The sequence below is a fragment of the Halyomorpha halys genome, unplaced genomic scaffold, assembly GCF_000696795.3.
Source record: "Halyomorpha halys isolate HHAL.00 unplaced genomic scaffold, Hhal_1.1 Scaffold94.1, whole genome shotgun sequence".
NCBI classification, from domain to species: domain Eukaryota; kingdom Metazoa; phylum Arthropoda; class Insecta; order Hemiptera; family Pentatomidae; genus Halyomorpha; species Halyomorpha halys.
The window spans coordinates 340,852-362,132 of NW_027114465.1; the positions used below are offsets into that span (position 1 = coordinate 340,852).

General features: G+C 27.8%; 2 protein-coding genes across 5 annotated transcripts in view; both read right to left on the reverse strand.

The window, feature by feature from the left end:
* Positions 1-19,411, reverse strand: part of LOC106677331 (uncharacterized) — a 21,728-nt gene extending 2,317 nt beyond the window's left edge. The window contains exons 1-22 of one of the 4 annotated variants that reach the window (XM_067051660.1): positions 19,313-19,411; positions 18,435-18,521; positions 17,891-18,051; positions 17,535-17,666; positions 17,306-17,457; positions 16,563-16,706; positions 16,118-16,226; positions 15,860-16,042; positions 15,588-15,758; positions 15,311-15,518; positions 14,470-14,624; positions 14,045-14,224; positions 13,829-13,967; positions 12,866-13,020; positions 11,469-11,668; positions 8,554-8,728; positions 7,066-8,235; positions 5,222-5,389; positions 4,932-5,069; positions 4,575-4,857; positions 3,641-3,744; positions 1,191-1,381 (exon numbers count right to left, since the gene is read on the reverse strand). In XM_067051660.1, the coding sequence (XP_066907761.1) occupies positions 1,191-1,381; positions 3,641-3,744; positions 4,575-4,857; positions 4,932-5,069; positions 5,222-5,389; positions 7,066-8,235; positions 8,554-8,728; positions 11,469-11,668; positions 12,866-13,020; positions 13,829-13,967; positions 14,045-14,224; positions 14,470-14,624; positions 15,311-15,518; positions 15,588-15,758; positions 15,860-16,042; positions 16,118-16,226; positions 16,563-16,706; positions 17,306-17,457; positions 17,535-17,666; positions 17,891-18,051; positions 18,435-18,521; positions 19,313-19,355 (4,448 nt within the window). In that variant the 5' untranslated portion in view covers positions 19,356-19,411. Of the gene's footprint in view, positions 1-566; positions 1,382-1,940; positions 2,513-3,640; positions 3,745-4,574; positions 4,858-4,931; positions 5,070-5,221; positions 5,390-7,065; positions 8,236-8,553; positions 8,729-11,468; positions 11,669-12,865; positions 13,021-13,828; positions 13,968-14,044; positions 14,225-14,469; positions 14,625-15,310; positions 15,519-15,587; positions 15,759-15,859; positions 16,043-16,117; positions 16,227-16,562; positions 16,707-17,305; positions 17,458-17,534; positions 17,667-17,890; positions 18,052-18,434; positions 18,522-19,312 lie in introns of those variants that run through there. The other 3 variants (XM_067051659.1, XM_014415185.2, XM_067051661.1) reach the window with 3 other exon arrangements.
* A 1,635-nt stretch (positions 19,412-21,046) lies between these two features.
* Positions 21,047-21,281, reverse strand: part of LOC136796832 (tRNA (guanine-N(7)-)-methyltransferase B) — a 4,682-nt gene continuing 4,447 nt past the window's right edge. The window contains exon 5 of the mRNA XM_067051653.1: positions 21,047-21,166. Coding sequence (XP_066907754.1) covers positions 21,047-21,166 — 120 coding nt within the window. The remainder of the gene's footprint in view (positions 21,167-21,281) is intronic.

Below are 21,281 nucleotides of genomic sequence, written 5' to 3' on the forward strand. Positions count from 1 at the left end.
GACAATCTTAATTCACTATGAAACATATTATTTAATCATTCCAAACACTTCATACAGGCTATTCTGCCCAGGTCAAAACATTTTTATCCAATAAGTCAAATATCCATTAAAAATCACAGTCAAAAATATTTCTCATTAACCACTATCATACACTTTTATTACAACGTTCTGTCAAGCGGCAATAGAACTGTTCTATGGATGTGTATATATTTACAAATATAAAATAATGGCCAGAGTTATGGTTTATTCAGCTAATTTGCAGTCTATTATCAGTAGTAACACAGCCAATAATATCAAATCCTGTGGTTTCTGATGATTAACCACATTATTTTGTTCTACAAATTCTTCAATGAAAGTTGAGGCGTTTCCGAAGTGACCATGGCTCTCCATACTGAGCATGGATTTGGAAGGGTATTTTGAATATCAATAGTCTGAATAGGAAATTAATTAGTTGATCATATAGCATTAATTGAAGGACAGGATAATTCGGGTGGCGTTTAGAATAATATTCAAAATAGTAAGAAAAAATATTTATTTAGAAGAAGCATTCCAACCCACATCAGTGTTGCCACTTTCTTATAAATTAAAACAAGACAAAAAGTGTGATCGAGAAGTCAGAAAGGAGAAGGAGATACATTTAATTATCCTAATAATAATAAATAATAAAAAATAAAGATTTTTTTCAAGGGAGTCAAGCAACTAACGCTGGAACACTTTAAATAGTCCCATTAAAACCCAGGAAACAATTTTTTAAAATTTAATTTTCAATCACAAGAACTTTAGTACTTCTCCTCTTCTGTAGACAGTAAGCACATTTATTGTGATAATCTTGTTTTCACACAACTATTTACTGTCATTGTTCCAGTTGATTATCTATTCTTACCTTGTAAAAATAAAGTAGTTGTCATTCTTTCCTGTGGCACAAAAATGCTGCTGAATGGTATAGATGGCCGAGCACCAATTCACTTCCAAACTGGAATGTAAATTCTTATTTTTCAAGGTATATAAAAAATTTTTAGGAGTGAAACTAGAATAAAAAAAGTGCCAACATAAGTATTTCCCACCTCGAAGTCTAATATCATCATGCAAGCCTTTTCAAAGAAAATATAAAAGATACAATCCTGAAACGGTTCAGAAAGAAATATTTTATTTACAAGCAACACTGTCCAATTATATTATACACAACATACCAATCAATCCTATAAGAGAGCTTCAAGTTTGCCTGAATCAAGCAATGTGTGTATAAATCAAATGTTAATATTTGATGTAAACATTTTTGTATAATAGGTTTATCCAAATTAAAAATGGATAGATCTGTCAAATAGGTCTGGATAATCCAAAATATTTTGGATAAGTTCACAGTACAGAGCAGTTCTAATTCCTGAAATTATAAACAAATAATTATAATAGTCAAAAAACAAATCTTTTATTTCAAGAAAGAATCATTATAGGACAAACGCAAGAGAAAGTAAATTCAAATTCAATCTTCCTCAAAAGTAAAAAAAACAAAATACAGGAAGATACGCCATTAAAAAATGATGTTAGTAGTTAAAGCCAATGATCTTACTTTATTAGATTTTTTATTAATTAATAAAAAATAATTAATTGCTGTGTATGCTTACATTAATCTTTATGAGTAGATTAAAAATAACAAAAAAGACCATTTTGAATAAACCTTAAGATTAGTCCTTTTCATAATTTGCAATTCAATTTTAAAATGAGTATAACCTACTGATCCACTATTGTTTTTAAAATGAGTCAATATGTAATATGATAGTTATAAGAAAATGGTTATTTTAAAACAAGAGCCTAACCAGATAAAAGGACAATACACTTAGTCATAATAATGAATTATTAATTAGAAATAATAAAGATTATAATTATATTTATTGATAAGATTAAAATTGTTAACATTTTTCTAATATATATTGATACACTGGTTGATTTACAGAGACATTGAAATTTGTATCCCCATAGGATCCTTCTTTTGTATTCATTATTTTATTTATTTATTTTTTTAATCCACAAAAATTAGTGCTTAAAATTCTCTTGATCCAACTATAAAACTAATAATAAATCATACATAAACAATTAAAATTAATGTGTATTACATGGTGTATAAATATTTTTATATATGAGCAAAGAAGTAAAAAAAATAAACCATAATGACTAGATTTTGTTTTCTGAATAATGAATAAACAACATTTAATATACTTTTTATTTCTACTTTACTAGTAAAGTACATAAGTATATACTCTTAGTATAAATTTATTCCAAGATACAATAAAATCTAATAATAATTGAAAGTTATAAGAATAACAATGAACAATAATTGCAAATGGAAACCTAAATAAAAAGAAGTCAACTGGACAGAATGGGACATAAATTCGTTCAAAACTGTGTAAGAATCATTAGTAGTTCCAAAAAAATCAAAATGGATAGATCTGTCAAATAGGTCTGAGCCTTCCAGATATATTTTGGACAAGTTCATATTATAATGTAGTTCTAATTCCTGAAATTATAAACAAATTATTAAGATAGAAGAAAAACAAATCTTTTATTTCAAGAATGAATCATTATGGGACAAAGAACCAAGAGAAAGTAAATTCCAATTTGATCTTCCTCAAAAATAAAAAAACATAATACATGAAGATACACTATTAAGAAATGATGTTATATCATTAATTAAGAAATTAATTATTAAAATATTTTTGATTATTAGCTTATGTAGAAGATATTTTAAATTGGAAAGTAATTTCCATAAAGGGAGATATTCAAAAAAGGATTTCAAATTGTGAGTACACTTAGCTCAACATCATAGACTTAAATTTCAAGGATGTAGGTCTGTAATATTTCCATAAAAACTAGCAATGATTAGATAGTTTCTTTAAAAAAAAAAGACATTTATCAGAAAAAATAAAGTGATTCTTAACTTCAAAAGTAAAAATATAAAAAAAAATTGATCTGTATTGATATGTATGTATATAAAAATTGAAATGTATATTAAAATAAAAGAATACATTAAAATAAAAAAAAAAATACATATTTATTCTTTGAGTATTAAAGAAATGAGATGGCATACCATATTTATTATAAATATTGATTACATTTTTATTTTTATAACAATATATCAAGATATTTATAAAATAAAGAAAATAAATTCCCAGATTATGCTTAGTAAGAGAGATTGAAAATTCCAATAAAGATGTATTCTAAGTCAATTTGGTATTGAAATGACAACTATCAGCTGTTATATCAATTAATATGATATAATTAATTGAAGAATAAAGTTCTAAAACCAGCCAAGTCCATATCCAAATTTTCAAAAAAGAATTTCTACCAAATCACTTAAATCACATTTAGCAATTATATAATGATTAGACGTAACATATACAATAATTAGTTAATGATTAAATTTGTTCCAATTCATTATATTATGTAGTAAGTTAATACTGCAGTAAAATGGTTTAGGCTTAATTTCAATTTGTAATTAAATGTAAGATTTCAAAAGAAGTATATCTTAGAATGTCTCGTCTCCAAAAGAAGTTGATTGCTATGTAGCAAAAAAAAATTTTTAATTTAAATAAATTGATTGAATAAACAATGTAATGTTTGAAACTAAAAGATAAAGAAAGTTCACCTCTATATACTCTCGAGAAAGACATTTGAATGCCTGCTCTGATATGCCTCTGAGTGGCTTCTTTTTTGAATGAAGCAATTTTTTCCAATGAGCACGTTCTAAACCTGAAATTCCATGTTTACATTTTTACCATTTTTCATAAAAAAAAATACAAACAAAAACTATTATTTATCACAAAATAGTTTATGAATTGAATTAGTTATTTTATTACATCAGTAAATAATAACTTGGAGAACAAATCTATTATCTATAATTTACATTTTCTACAGCTGATATAATTATATTATAATACATATATCATTATCATCTTTTCAAAAGGCTGTCAATTTTGGAAAGTCCAATTTCGGTTTTCTATATAAAAAAAACATTTAAGAATTATTTAATCAAAATGGTATATGGAGATCTTAAAAATATATATATATATATATTGTCTATTGGGTTCATTATTAATTACAATTGAGGCATGGAAATGGAAAAGTACTGAAAAACTAATTTTGAGAAAATTGAAAAAAAAAAAAAAAAAAAGTGGCTGGCCATAATTATTCCTCCGAAGTTATGAAAAAATTACAGCTCTAGCAACTAAACCGTTCAGAGGCTACCAGTAGATTGGTGCTGGTTTCTTCATTGTTATTCTGTCAAAATCTCATTTTTCAAACTTCTGGCACTTATAGCCTTTTCCATTTCCATGCCTCAATTCATTGAAGTCTAATTCTAACATTCAATGCATAGGAAATTTCTAATTTTGATTTCAAATGCTTTTAGGTTTTGAATTAAATGACTCCTTTAATGATCTTACATCCTTAACTATCTTAAGATAAATTACAGAACTGTTCAGGGGTATATTCATAAAGATTTAGAGGGATCTAGTGGTCAGTCGCAAGAAAAAATAAAATTTAAATGTTATTTTTAATTTTGAACAAAGACAAGGTCTTACCTGCAATAATTATACCAAGGTCTGAAACATCTCTAGAATTCCATTTTGAAGGATCTTCAAAAGCCCCTTCTTTGACAGCAATATTAGATAATTTTTGTAAACAGGAATAATTGCATGGAAGGCTTCTTCCTAATATTAACGAAGCTTTTAGAAACTCTGAGGGCTCGATTAATTGAGGACTTATTTCAGGAAGTTCACATATCAATGAACCAAGTGTTACTAATATTTCAAGAGTATATCGCTGCTTTCTTGTAGAAATTATACTATTAATGACATGCTTTTTCTACATTACAAAAAAAGAACTATATATAAACATAAATTAAAAAAAATTAATTGAATAAAAATTATTCAACTTACGACTTCCGGATTACTTGAATATTTTCCTATGAGATATATAGTTTCTAATGCCCAGGGAACAGATAAAGAAAAATTCATATTCTCAACATCATAGATATTAATAGCACTAACTAATTTTCCATATAAAAATATAAGATCCTGTGAAAATTAAATTATGATTGATATTATTTATTTATAATTGATAATTAACATCTGGATACCACACAGTAATTACTTATTAATGGAGACATTCTTTTTTTGAATATTTAATTTTGAAAATCAAAGGAAATTAGATAAGTAATAAATTTTACCAAATCCAATTTGTTCCATATCAGATTTTTAACTTTCATCGGAATGTCCATTTCAGAAAATAAATCAACACACTCAGTTAAATCTTCCTCAGACATGGTTTTGATAAGTTCCTCTGAAATTAGGATTTCAGCTGATTTTCCTATCATCTTCAGAGCATCACAAGAGAACTGGAACAGTTTTTTGAGTTTAATTTTGGTTTCCTTCCTTGTGAATATAATCAGTTCTAATAAAATTAATGTATTTTGGCTGGTATAAAAAGATGAAGACAAAACCTTAACTAAGTGAACTGTAATTTAGGTGAATGGATCATTTAAAAAGTGTGTTTTCATTAAAGAGAGAAGGCAGACAAATCTGGATAAGTGCAGATAGTGGAAAAGTTATCTCAAGTACAGATATTAAATATAAGAAGGAAAAAGGGTAAAGCTGATCCAATGGAACTGTTGTAAAGTACTTCTAGAGAAAAATTGCCTCTAAAAGTCATCATGTGGCCAGTGTAATTTCAGATGATTAACTGTTAGCTAGCCAACTAAGCTCATAAAAAATTTCTACCCTAAAATATTTCATAATGCTTTTATGACACACTCAGTATAAAGAAAAAGAAACAGAAAAACAATGACCTGGTGTGCACCAAATCAACATTAAAAGAACGCAAAGGGATGATAAAACATAGTGATGTTAACAGACTGCGAGTAAGCAGATCACTGAGGTAAAGGAAGTGTACGTCGCAAGAAAAGAACAGAAACCTGTGTAGATGTAACAATGAAGTATACAGCATACTGGCTAAAGGAAGTATAATTTTAAATAAAGCCACGAGACAGTGTGTGGTATCAAACTGCACGTGCTGACAATCTGATTTGAAAATTAAAGACAAATCAAAGGTCAAATGGTCAGAAGACAACGCATTAATTTAACATTTATTAATAATACAATACAGTATTACACTTCATTCTGTTTATTGTTAGCTTATTATCAAAACCTCTCAGGTGTTTATAAGATTTATAAATGATTAACATATATGTATATAATAATTACTTGATTGAAATATGCAAACAAAAACTTCTCTCACTATCTTACATAAAACACTATTTTACTATTATTAAATATTTTCAATTTCTCTATTAATTTTAATTTGAAATATTTAAGCAATAAGCTAACTGAACAAAATCAACCAATCTGAAAAATAACAGAATATATCATTCAATAAGAAAACAAAAATTTTCTGATTATTCAATATCATTGCCATAGAAAATGTATAACCCATTATTAATTGACAAGAAAAAACAAAGTAGTTAAATAAAAATATTGAATTCACAAGCATATTCAAAGATTTAGTGCCCTTTGTCAGGATGGGAACCATGGTTAACACATGCTTCCTAGATCCACTCAAACCTGAAATGATTGTAGCTAATAGCAGTCATTGGATAAATCAGACAGTTGGAGTGCAGTATTAATGGAATTATGCCATACTTCTTTTAGCATCTTTTTCCTAGGTTAGGATTGGATGTTCTGAAACTTTCTTTTTTTTTTCTTAATTTTGTTATGAAAGTGGAACAAAAGATAGAGTAAAGAGGAAAAATGATTTCCATACGCTCTTTGATGAAATAAAATAGGAACTAATGAAAAAGCATGCAGCAGCAACTGCTGCATTTATCTGCATCTGACTAACCATCCTGTCCCCAGCGAAGTAATGCAATATGTAGTCCACAGGCTAATAATACCAAATAAAAAAGAAGTTTTTTTAGTGAGTGGGAATCTCACACTGTAGTGGGCTTTTAATCACACTTCATCTTATCCGAAAAATTTTCCCTACTCTTAAAAAAAAAATTATGCATTGCTAACATACTTGTCCTATTGTTCGCTTCACTCTTTCTCTTCTGGTACTTCCAACTACAACATAACTATTTTTTGTTAATTTAGATCCAAGTGATGAAAAATTCAACTTCAAAAATTCAGTATTTGTATTATTGTTCTTTAATAAGTTTTCGAACTGGGCATCCTCGATAACTTTGAACTTATTATTCATTTTTTGATCAAAAGGAGTACTGATTGGTGTTGAGCTCATTTTGGAAATATGATGAGAACTCTCAGTAACAAGTTCTTTAGAGTTTATTGGTGTATAAACATCAGTTTGGTTTATATCCATAGTTTTAAAATTGTTCGAAGTGATAACTGAATTGAATTTTGTCAATGAACCATTTTTATCAATCCTAGAATCTGATGAATAAAAATTATATACATTATTGTATATTTCTGAGGGAAGTTCGATTGCAGATGTGGTGAGTTTTTGTTGATTTTGTAATGTAGATGTAGAACTTTGCATTACATAGTCGCTATGGTCTTTTGCAGTAAAATAATCTCTATTAATTTTAAAGTCATACCTGTATACAGAGCTACTCTTTCCATCAGTAGTAACAGAATTAGACAATTTTGAGTACGTTATGTCATCTAAAGGAGTTGTAAGATTAAAATATTTTTCATAAATATTAAAAAAAGTAGATGTCTCTTCACTAGAGGACATATTTACTTCATTAGTACTTTGAGATGTAACTTTAGGTTGTTCAATGTCTGGAGCAATATTTTTATAAATTTCTTTAGCAGTGCTATTTTTATTATAAATAGGATATGTATTTTCACCAACTGGTGTTTCAGAGGTGGAAACAAAATAATTCAAAGTTCTTTCTTCTGAAAAATAATTTTGACAACCTGTTGAATTGCGACAACCATTGTTTACAGTTGTTTCAGTGACTTGAAGCACTTTTTCATTTTTCATTATAGGTTTCTCAGTATTAATTAAATTTTTTATAGAAGGTATTGATATTTTGATATTCGATTTTCTTGAATTAATGAAAGTAAAAATTCCATCACTTGATTTCTTTTTCTTTTCTAACTCCTGAGCAGTAGTGACAGTACTCAACTGTAACTGTGCAGCATCCAAAAAGACTTTTATCAAGTGCTTTAAATCAGTATAAAACCATTGAGCTTCTTCTTCTGAATTCAGTTGCAGCATGCAAATCTGGAATTAAATTAAGCAAAATTGATTAAGTTCAAAATAAAATAATTAAAAATATAATGGAGCATGTGTATCAATAAGGTAATAGACAATAGCAATGTTGTTTACTTTAAAAAATGAAATAGAGAAGTTAAAAAATTAGCATAAATAATCTAAGATAAAATAGAATATATATTCTCTCTGATTATTAAATTACCACCTTGAATACAGAAGAGACTCCTTAAATATGAAATTTTAATATTATTAGAGTATAATTACTCTATGATTACATTAAATATCTAAAAAACTAAAACATTGTGATAGTGGAAAGAAAAATTTTACCTCATAAAACTTTAAAGATGATGAATATTTAACAATGTCATTATAGTGTAAAATTAAAACATCAACAGCATATTTCCATGAATTTGATGGTATTTTGTCAAGTTCTTCATTTGGTACAACAATTAATAAATCTCCAAGTGTAACTAATGTTTGATAAGTCCATTTACTTGTTTCTCTGAAAAAAAAAAAATAATCTCATTACAGCCAACAACCCAAACTAGGTTTTAATAACTCAAATTTTTACATTTCTGAACAAAATTCATAATGAATATAAAATATCTAATAATCGAGTCTAATTATAACTATAATTATAATAATAATAGTAATTCATAACCATCTGGAAAGAAGAGAGAATGCCCATGCATGCAGAAGAATCTGCCCACTTCATAAAAAGGGAGATCGACTGGAACATAATAACTACCATGGTCTTGTTCTCCTTTCGTGCGCATACAAAGTGCTCTCCAATATTCTCTTTGAGAAACTTGTTCCATATGCTGAAAGAGAATTAGGTAAATACCAGGCAGGGTTCAGAAGAGGAAGGACCACAACAGACTAAATATTCACTGTAAGAACAATACTAGAGAAATGTAAAGAACATGGAACTTTCACTCATCATCTCTTCATGGACTTTAAAGCTGCCTACAATAGCATAACCCATTCAGAACTCTACCAGGTACTAGAAGAAATGAACGTTCTGGAAAAACTCATACGATTAGTTCGAATTGGTTCGATCAATCGAATTTGAAATTGGTGGATGACTGGTTCAAAATGTGTTGTTCACATCAATCATGACTTAGCAAACTCCTTCGACACTAATTGTGAAGTCAGACAGGGCGACGTTCTTGAATGTCTCTTTTTTAATTTTGCAGTGGAGAAGGCTGCTCGCGAGTCAGGTATTCAACTACTACTATATTTAACAGCACTGTCCAGTTACTAGGGTATGCCGACCATGTCGACATTATTTCCCGATCGGGACGAAGCCTGAGAGAGTCATTCCTTGCTCTGGAGAGTACTGCAAGAAAACTGAGTCTTGTAGTTAATGAGAATAAGATGAAGTACTTGAGAGCTGGAGGATATGGACCAAGAACTGGAACATTTGATGCAAGTTCATTCAAGTTTGAGATGGTGAGCTGTTTCATATACCTGAGAACTGAATTGAACAGCCAAAAGAATATCTTTTAGGAGATTAGCAGAAGGATCGCTGCTGCCAGCTGATGCTGCTTTGACTTGGCAAAACATTTCAGAAGCGGCTTGCTCTCTAATGGGACCAAAGTTGATCTCTATCAAATCTCTCATGCGGATTCGAGGCTTGAGCCTTCACTAAAGCCGATGAAGCAAGACTCTTGGTTTTTGAGAGGTCCATTCTGAGAAAAATATTTGGACCTGTTAAAGTGGGCAATGTATGGGGAAGGAAGAACGCTGAGCTATTGGCTTTGTATGGAGAGAATGATGCTGCCAAGTTCATAAGGTTGGGTAGTCTCCAATGGGTGGTTCATGTGGCAAGGATGCACAGTGATGACATCCCAAATAAGGTTCTATCTGAGCAACTACATGGAAAGAGAAGAGTAGGGAGGCTGAACATGAGATGGTCGGACGCTGTATCTACAGATACCCTGGTCCTTCTGGGAACCCGAAATTGGAGAGTTACAGCAGAAGACAGGACGGCCTGGCAGAAGCCACTAGAGGAGGCTCAGGCTCGGTAACGGGCTGTCGTGCCAAACATGATGATGATGATGATGATTATGAATAATCAAGTCTAAGTATTTATTTATGTTTTTGGTCACTTTTTATACTATTTAATATGCTCCTGATGGTAGAAGACCTTGAGGCAGAAGGATGCAGTACCCGGCTAAAATACCATTTGTACAAGAAGAGAGGTAAAAATCTCTGCCAAGCCAGGAACATAGCAAGAAACCATGAGAAGAGGCCCCACTGGTTGGACACACCCCTGCGCTAATTTTTGTGTGAGAAAGATAGAACATGGTACCTGACCAATACTCCAGCCAATTCTCATGATACAAGCTCCAGCAGCTTCGTTATGGATTGGTACAAGTGCCAATTTCCATAGACCCAGGGCTTTCAGGGTAAAAGTTGATAAAAAAGTCTATAATAAATAATATCACATACTTTTTCATACAGTAAGTTTGTAGCATAATTTATAAATAGATATGCTGTTTATAAGTTGTATATGTTTTCATAATAAACCTTAATCCATAATATTATTTAAAAAATAAAATCGTAGAATATTGAGAGGAAAGTGGCCAACTGTATCTTTTTGTAAACTATCTAGGGACCAACTTTCAGAGATCTAGAAACTTCGGATGAGAAGGAATTTGGACTGTTAAGGGCAAGGCTTATTTGAAGATAATGAACACAAGCACCTCTATTAACATCTTTCCCATTACAATTAATCAACAAGTAATATTAGTGGCTAAAAATATTTCAAAAAATGATAATGAAATCAATATAGATTTTCAAAGATTTCAAATCAATTGAGTCAAAGATTCAAAGATTTCAAATCATAATGACAGTCAACATTTAAGGATAAAGCTGTTATAGGAGAAGTTTGTCGGGGGGGGGGGGGCGGTCAGCAAAGAACAACATAAATAAACAAAACATAAAGGCCTGCAACCCAAGTTGCAACACAAGTTGCAGGCCTACCTTCTATGCTATAACCCCTGATGAAGACCTGAAACTCAGGTCGAAACGTCGACATAAAATAAATAAATATGGTTTTGTTTATTTATGTTGTTCTTTGCTGACTGCACCCCCTGACAAACTTCTCCAATCATTAATCTATGGTCAACTATCTACACCTCATAAAGCTGTTATATTCATAATGTTTCTTATTAAATGACATCTATTTCTTAACACAGAAAATAAAATCATAAATATCAACTAACTATAGTACTTACCCAAAACATTGTTTTAGATGTTTAAACCAAGCTAAGCGAGAGGATTTATTGATACACACTCTGCGATCTATATAGCTACTTTCAAGTGATAGTTGAAAATATGTTTCATTTATTTTTGAGATATACTTCTTATCCAAGAAAAGTGTTAAATTTCCTAAATCAAATAAAGCGAAATCGATTTTTTTGCTGGCATTAAATCCCTGAAAACAAAAATTAATTATTCAGTTACAAGGGAAATTGATATGTAAAATTAAATCTAATTTTAAATTTATGATAGTAATAATTTGCAGTTTTGACAATCCGAGACCAATAGCTATTTTGTTACCTAAGAAGCATTTCAATGAAAACAAGGCCTTTACATTTAATAGACTAAGTAAAAGTTTTATAAACCACTTAAAAGTCAAATATTTATGGACAATGATCAATTCAAAATAAAAATACTTTTATCAAAAAGCAAATTTTGGTCTGATGTTTTGGAAATCTATCCATCATATAAGTTATAAAGCAAGGAGGTTGTACAACATTACAATTAAAAAAGTATTAGTAATAGCTATTATCCTGCATATTATAAAGTTTGGGTGGTACATTTAGTAAATTGGAAAAATAATCATTTTAAGCTCTTGAAGGGAAAATTAAAAAATTAGGAAAGGAAATGACAGACAAAACTACAATGGAAATCATTCTGTGACAGGCTGTAGGAGAGAAGGTACATGCATTACCTTGCAAAGATTCGTTGAGGGGACCAATGCTCATATCAGACTATAACACTATGGTTAAGAAGAAACAAATTTTTTTGACTCAGCTATAGTTAAATTCAATAGTATAATAGATTTCCGATATGTTGTACAATATTGAAACATTGTAACTAAACATAGCCATATAATATATTCAATCAATATTAAACACTAAATTCAAAATATCCATGCCTTTCATTTATACTGGCTTAAATAAAGTACAAATAAAATTTTGAGAAAATTTGCCATATATCCATATCACTATAAAACAACACTCATGAGATAAACCATAAGTTCAAAGTGTTTCAATAACTATTTATTTTACAATTAAATTAACAGATGGTATATAACAACCATAATTCTGAAACCTGATACATTTTTTTGCTGTAGTAAATTTTGAGTGGTTCTAAGGTTCTAAATATTATCAACCGATAATTAGTCTATCAAAATTGAAGATGTATTTAAAACTTGGCTTGAGAAAAAAATTAGTTAGGTTTCAGAATTAGGGTCATGATATGAAATTTTAAAAACGCTATTAGGTGTTTAAAAAATAGAATAGTTGTATTGTAATTAAATGATGAAATAGTTTTATTATATATAATTAAACAGTATCAATAAATAAACTGGTATAGTATAAATAAATAAATAAATTGAAAAACTTACATCATGTATCAAAACAGTTGCAAATTCTTGCAATCTTGATATTGGGGCAGCCATTATTAATTCTGATAAAGAAAGTTTTCCAATGGATTTAACAATTCGTTTAGAATACTTAGCTTTTGCAATAGGTTTAGTAGGCAATGCAGAAAAAATGTATCCTAAATAAAGGCAAATAACTTAAAACATATTTTCATTAACTTGCAATTATTATTTAATTTTTATAAATTAATTTTTTTTTTTAGTAGATTTGTAAGCAAAACCAGAGAAATTTTAACTCAATATTAAAATATTATGAAGTTACCTACTCCTCAAAATAAAGGTGATTTTATATAGCTTGAACCCTTAGCCAGCTTTTAATACATCTTCAAGTCGATGAACAAAGATGCATTACGCAAAAAGAATTGAGCTGGTAAGAATGAAACTTAAGTTCACAGTATTTAATTAAATAATATACATTTAATGTATATATAAATAATTTAAGTAAATTTACAAAACATTTAATTTCCTTTAAAATGGAAAGTTACTTATGCCACTTTCATTCTCAAAAGCTAATGATGGTGATACATTTCTTATAGTAAAAGCGTAAAATTTCATGGATTAATTCTGCTATTTCATAAATGTTACACACACTGTATAAGATAAATCAAGACCTTTCATTAAACTGATAGATAATATCTATTAATACTGAATTAATTATATATTTAACCCAAAGGGAACAAGAAATATTCAATAAATATGGTTTATTTTATTTTAAAGCGTATTTTTAGGGATTGTAAATGAAAAAATGCTCTGATTTTTTTTCATATTCAAGTATTTGTTTATTTTCTTGATTTTTAACAAAGTGCAAATGTTGACTTAGATCACTAATAATTATTCCCTAAAATTATGGCAGATTGTTAGGATTTTAAAATTAAGGTAGTTTATCTCTCAAATATTTTAGGCATTCTTAGTAGAATAAATATATACCACCAATAGAGTCAATTTCTGCCTCATTCAATAATGACAGTTTGCTTTCACCTAAAACTCTTTGAAATAAAGAGGATTTCAGCTCAATATAAGCAAAAAACTTTTCAACACAACATTGCTGTAAAGTCTTAGGAAAATCCTGTAAAGTGAAACAAAATACACATGACGATAACTATTAAAAGTTATATAATAAATTTATTTAAAAAAATAGTATACTTTTCCAGAAGCCTTCCTCTGTTCAGTAAACTTGGAAATGAAAACCACAAAGTCATAAGGGTCCAATGAAGAAATATCATCACATGAAATGCCATTAAACAGAAATGCTAAGGACTCATTGGCATTCAATAAATTGAAGTTTTTTTCAGCATCACTTAAGCTGACAAGAAGAGAAGAAACCTTAATTTTAAAATAAATTATTAATATTCGTAATTTCCAAATAGAAACAAAAAAAGTTTAATTTCTTAAGAAACCAGCTTATATTTCATGAATTATTCATTATAAGAATACAATAACTATCAAAAGTATTGCTAATATAATTTTAAATCTAAGATCTTAAAAGTTACAAAGTTCTTTAATAAAAGTGAATGACTAGATTGAAAACTGTGCAGTTTAAAAAATAGTACTAAGCAAAAAAAACTCACAAAAGAATCTGGTAGTTTTGTGTAACTGTTGACACTTGCACCAATCAGAATTAAAATACTATCAGCAAAGTTTGCAATGAACCGAGAAGGAATATATTCTAGTAGTAAATTAGAACTTCTATTATCAAGAATTTTTTTAAACACATTAGAAGAACCTGTTAACAGGGGATATCAATCAAAGATTTTAAATATTAATGCCCTAGTTATAAATGAATTCTCAAAATTTAGAAAAATGATAGACAATCATCAAATTAATGTTGATATTATAGTCATAATAAGTCTTAAATGGAAAAAATAAAAAAACTTCTAATTTTACTAAAATTTAGGTTTCTGAAAATAAACGTGTAAATTAGGCCTTAGGAAATGTGGGCATGGTTAAGTTTATCAAGAAGAAGCTCCAACGAGCTGAAAATGTGGTTAGAATATCGGCCAGAGAGGTGTCCAATAGCTTGCAAGAACAAGAAATACCGAGTATTGAATGGCTGCTACGCAGCACACAACTAAATGACATATTAAATATTATTTAAATTGTTATTAAAATAAAAATGAAAATATCAAAACCTTTAGGGAAAGTTCAAATGTTCTATATTTTCTGATACTAACTGATTCTCTGTTAGAACTAGTCAAAGAAACTAAGAAGTTATTCTTTACCACAAAACTTTATAGACTTTCCTTAAAGTGGTGAATATATTAAAACTTCAGTTTTGACTTACACTACTTTTGTGTTCAAGTTCTCATGTAATAGTTATCCTGTTTAATTTGTTAAATTACATGGACCTATCTTAGTAAATATTCAGTGACACATATCTTGTATTTATGAGAAAATGTTTGACTAACTCACCAAGCATATTCCACAGTTTGTTAAAGACTGAAAATGTTTGAGGAATATTGTCAGCTGTAACCTCAGAAACTAAGTGTAATAGAACGTGTGATGCTGTCTGATTAAAAATAATGTCCCTCGCAGGCAAAACTTTAATTAAATCTTTACATTCAAATATATATTCTGAATTGAAATCAAATACTTTACTTCTTGAAGATAAAATATAAAGCTGTAACAAGATATTTAGAAATTAAAAACTAAAAAATGTCTTGCAAAATATAATGGAAGTTCATATTACCTGATGCTTGGAAAAATGATTAGATTGAATTTTAATGAGATTTGACAAAGGCACAGGATGTTTCAAAGTATTCGACAAAGTTTTGAGAGGAACAACATATGAAAAATTACTACTATATGGATATCCCACTGCATCACTCACTTTTTTTTCGAACAACAATAGTTCAAAAATCTAAAATGTAATTTTTACCAAAGACAAGATGACTTAAAAAAAAATTAGTCATTTAATAAAAAGTTTTGATAATCTTGTTGATTGTTTAGATAAATACATACCTGTTTCGATGAAGATATAGATTTAATTGATGGAAGTACCTTTAATTCTTCAATATATGGAACTATTTTGGAAAAAAGTAATAACTGTTCTGGTAATAGGTGAATTAACAAATTGGACAGGGTAAAATAATCCAATCCGGAATTCATGAGCCGTTCGGAAAATTCTTCAAATATAGTACGCATCTGTTGAAATATACAGAGATCAATTTTCATTATACTAAATAAGCATTACAATTTGAAGATATTAAGTATAAGAACCTGGATAGTCGAAAATCCAAAACTAAATAATAACTGTAAATTATCTATATTCGAATTATTTAACAACTTTAATTCATCTGAAGTAGAAACAGTAAGCAAAGTGCCCCACCTAAAACAGAATTAAAAAGAATAGATTTATACAGAAATACACACAAATATGAATAATTTAGTAGTTAGAGCACTCCCTAATGTGCATACATTAAGATAAAATGGTTTATATGGAAACCTACAGAGAATATTAAAAAAAAATTACATGCATTCAAAGTCCAACTCTTTGCTAATACTGGTTTCATGAAACAGATAGTAACTGGTTACAGTTACATTCATTATTACCGAATACCATCATTTTTCATAAAAAATATTAGAGTTAATCATTGATCTTTATGGAATATCAATATAACTTAAACATTCATCTCTTAGAAAATACAATAATTGATAAGTATACCTTTCTAAACAGAGATCATTCCAGTGGTTGAGTGATCCTGGAAAACTGCTTTTTAGTGTTGCATAGGCCCAAAATCTTAAGTAAGACTTATTAATATTTTTAGATATATGGTTTGATCTCTCCCAGAGACTGAGGTAAAACAGTCTACAGTAAAAACAAATACTTGAACAAAATACTGTAGGAAATAAATCAATACATACATGGGTTTATAAATATATTTTAAAATTCATTTCCTTCTAGAAATTAGTAGTAAGTAGTAACAAAATTCAAATGGCAAGATCATGAAACCCATGGGTGTTCATCAGGTTCAGAACTATCTGAAAGAAGCTAGCTAGATCCAAATTAATTCATTTATTTTTTAATTAGTTTAAAATTATTCAAAGCTAAATAATTATTTTCATACATTTAATTTACTGTCTCAAATATAATTTTGCTGTTGAAATGAGAGCCAACTGATAAAGTAAAGAGCCTTCATGTTAGGTTCAAACATTAAGCCCTCTCGATTTCCAGTTTTGAAACACCTCTTCTGAGATAAAATCAATCATTCTATTATTATCAATTTCAGTATAATATTATTATTGAAGGTACATTCCTGTTCTTATAAACTGACAACATTAGTTAAGCTATCTTTATTATTTTTTTTATTATAATTATACAATAAATATGAGATAAAGGTCTGAGGTAGAAAAAAAAATTTAATTTCCTGAAAAATTATGGAAGATGAGAAAAAAATAAACTATTACTTTTGTGATGTGTTATTAAATAGAAGGGAAAAAGGAGGAGAATAGAAAAGAAGTGGAGGATCGTTCATAATTTTTTTCGCTCCATAAGTATCAGAACTGATGACATCTGCAATCCATGTTAAAGATCTTACAGGCAAATCAACTGTCTGTAACTTTATAAAAAGTATTAGGTTTTACAATAATAAAATCATTCATTTCTCAATAATTAATAGGAATATGTTAATTCTACTTTTCCATAAAAATAATCATCTCCATCTCCGAGTAAATAAGCTTTTACTAAATGTTTAACAACAGAACTTCTTGACCTTTGAATAATCAAATTCAAAAGATAATTCGGATTTACAGAAGATAAATGATTCACCTAAAACCAAATAAAATTTAAATGTACTTTGGACCTATGGTTTCTGAGCAGCAAATTGAAATAAAAGTAAGTAATATAGAATAGATGATTAAGTTTTAATTTTTTTATTTAATGAGTTAAAAACTGTAGCTAAGGAAAAGAGATTAAATGGACACTTATTTTCCATGTCACATGAAATTAGTAAATACTAGATTATTTATATTTTTCCCATTGAAAATACTTACTGGAAGAAGTAACAATATACTATCAGGTAATTTTTCTAAATTTGCTTCCGAAATTAAAGTTAAATTTTGCTGCTCAAATGCATCATGGATGTCTGCACTTAAATTGCCATACTCATTTATAAGTTTATGTGAGAATACAGTCACATTATGTGAACTTGTTTCTGGAACGTAAGCATACTATTAAATAAAAACAAGATTAAATAATATTATTTTTTAAAAAAATTAGAAAACATTTAATAATATATTTTGAAAAACAAAACACATCTTCTATCAAATCAAAACATATTTTATTAATTTGAAATTTATAATGTTTAACGGAAAAACACACCATATTGAGTGGATTTAACTATCTGAAATCGAAATAAAGAAAATAGAAAAATGAAAATATTAAATATGAGTTGTTGCCATAAACAAGGTTTTCACCAAAATCATTAAAACTGACATTTTTCTTAGTAATCATCACACATGATTAATAAATTTGAACGCTTTGATAAGGCATAAAAAAATAAATAAATAAAATAAAATAGTGTTGAATAAATTGTACCTGGAAATACAATACACGGTTCAAAAGTATCCTCGAGCAAACACCTAAAAGAATGCAATTCTTTGGTGTTTAAAGAAACAGTATTTCCTAAAATAAAATGTTCAGATTAATGATTTATTATATGATTGTTTGAGTGGTATATTTCATTATTAAAATAGACAATTTTGATCCATATTACTCTCAACTTTTATTCTCAAAAAACACTCCAATGTTTTGGCCCTCAGGCCATTTTCAAGGAGACAACCTATAAAAATGTTTGTTTTTTTAATAATTACATTTCCTTAACTACACACTTATATCTTTGGCCATACCTTAAATATTGATGTCATTGTTTTTTTACATTCTTATTTGCAGGCTAATTGCCCATGTCACATTTTTAAAATAAATTAAATATTAAAATAACATCATAACGACTTCAAAAATTTGTTTTTAAATTGATTACTTACTTACATAACTTTTTATATCTTAAATTTAAAAACTTTTTCATACAAATAATCTTCTCTTTTTTAATTTAAGATATAAAAAGTTATGTAAGTATCAATTTAAAAACAAATGTTTGATGTTGTTTTAATATTTTAAAGATGTGACATGGTAATTAGCCTACGAATATGAATTTTAAAAAAAACAAGACATCAATATTTAAGGTATGGCCAAAGATATCAATGTGTGGTTAAGGAAATAATGTAATTATTATAAAAACAAAAATTTTTATAGGTTGTCTCCTTGAAAATGGTCTGAGGGCCGAAACGTTGGAGAGTTTTTTGAGAATAAAAGTTGAGAGTAATATGGGTCAAAATTGTGGATGTTAATAATGAAATAAAATTTTCAGTTTAAAATACATATCTATTAGATAAATACAAAATGAAATGAAATCACACCTGATAATAGCATTAAAAAATATATTAACCACTTCAATTTCATTATTAAATTTCACTGTTTTTATAGTGACTGACAATACAATTCAGGAGGTAGTTCAGAGTCCAAATTGTAAAACTGTTGTATACAAAAACATAATAAACTGATAGAACAGGTTAAGTAAGTTGGTAGCTATTTAATTAAATAATCTGGTAACTATTTTTATTTTCACCATCCTTATTTTGTTTAATTAATAATTTGTGTTATATACCTTAAATTAATTTCTATTCTTCTTCCTTATAAGTGTTGATATTATTTTTAACAAATAGAAACCAATATTAATATACTGTATTGGTATTGTTATGATCAATGATAATAAATATAATTTTCATTAACTACTTTTTAAAAATAAATTTATTCATATTTATTAATATACCTTTTTCTGTTTTTATTTTATTTCCTATGTATGTATGTATTTTTTGATTTAATACGGTATTTGTAATATGTAAATAAACATTAATTAATATATAGAGCACATAAAATGAGTTATCATTTCTTTTAAATAATTATCAAACAAAAAAATAATAAAAATAATGGTTAATAATGAATCTATCTGTCACTATTAACATTACCCATCCTATAAAGTCTTCTTTTAAGAGACTTTGATTTGTCATCTTTTCAAATAGTAAGCAAACATTAAATTAATCATTATTTTAAATTAGAACTTTCCAAATTTTGCTGGGATAGGATTTTCCATATCTTTCATATGACATGAAACCCTTTTATAGATTAATGCAAGAAGCTTCCAAAAACAATTTTTTTTTTAAAGCTGATTCACAAGGAAAAAATAAATGAAGTAGAAATGTCTTCATTACTAACAAAATTGAAGCATAAAACTCCTTTTTCATTAATTTAACTCTGTCTTCAAGCTAACTATTAAGTCTATAGTAATAATAAAAATGCTAATGCTGATATATTCCTGAAAATAAACGTGAACATAGAGATGATTTAACAAAAGTAACATTTAATATATTATGTTACTATACCAAATTATGTGTGTATTTATATGGTATAAATAATTAGGACCTGTTAATCAATATAAATTAGAAAAGGTTCTATTTTTATTTTTTTTTTTTTTGCACAGATCACTCTCAATTTGAAGCACAAAATTCTTCCATAGAGAGTCATTGGACCCACTATCACCACAGCATCCACTACTTGTACATAAAAATCTGTGTAGAGGAGCACTATATGGCACATGAAAAGTTGCAGTTACAAATTCTTCACATGTCAGCTGATCCAAATTTATCAGGCAATTTTGATACCTCCTTTTTTATAAGCTTATAAATCCATGGAAAATTATTATACCAATATTTTTGATGTAGTTTTGCAACAAACTACATCAACAAAACAACTTTATAATATATAAAGTAATATACATTACTTTATATATAAATATATAAAGTATAGCTGCTTCTTGATAAATGCTTAATCAAAGCAATTTTTCAAAAAGAATGTTTCATAGCTATTTTAAATTATAGAAGAAACATTCTAATTTAAGATCGTCTCGCGCTAAATTTGTGTGTGTGTGTGTTGAATTGACATGAAATGGTTATGAGATGAAAGGTGAAAGAATGATCTTTTCAAAAAATTAAAAAATATATTTACATTTACAATATTTAAAATAGTATATAACAAGTAAATAAATATGAAATCAACATTATGTGAATTACATTGCACGATGGTGAGAAAAATATTCATTTACTTTTATCTTCGATTCTTTTAAAAATTGCTAAAAATTTAGAACCATTATTTCTAGTAACTTTTTGACCTTCTTCTGAACTGTCTAACAAGATATCTATTACTGGATCTCCTACCTAAAATAAAAAAAAAAAAATCATTAATGCTAGAAATTAACATCCTCTAACTAATGGGACATTATTAATAATTTATATCAATACAATAAATAAATGTATATATATCTATACTACA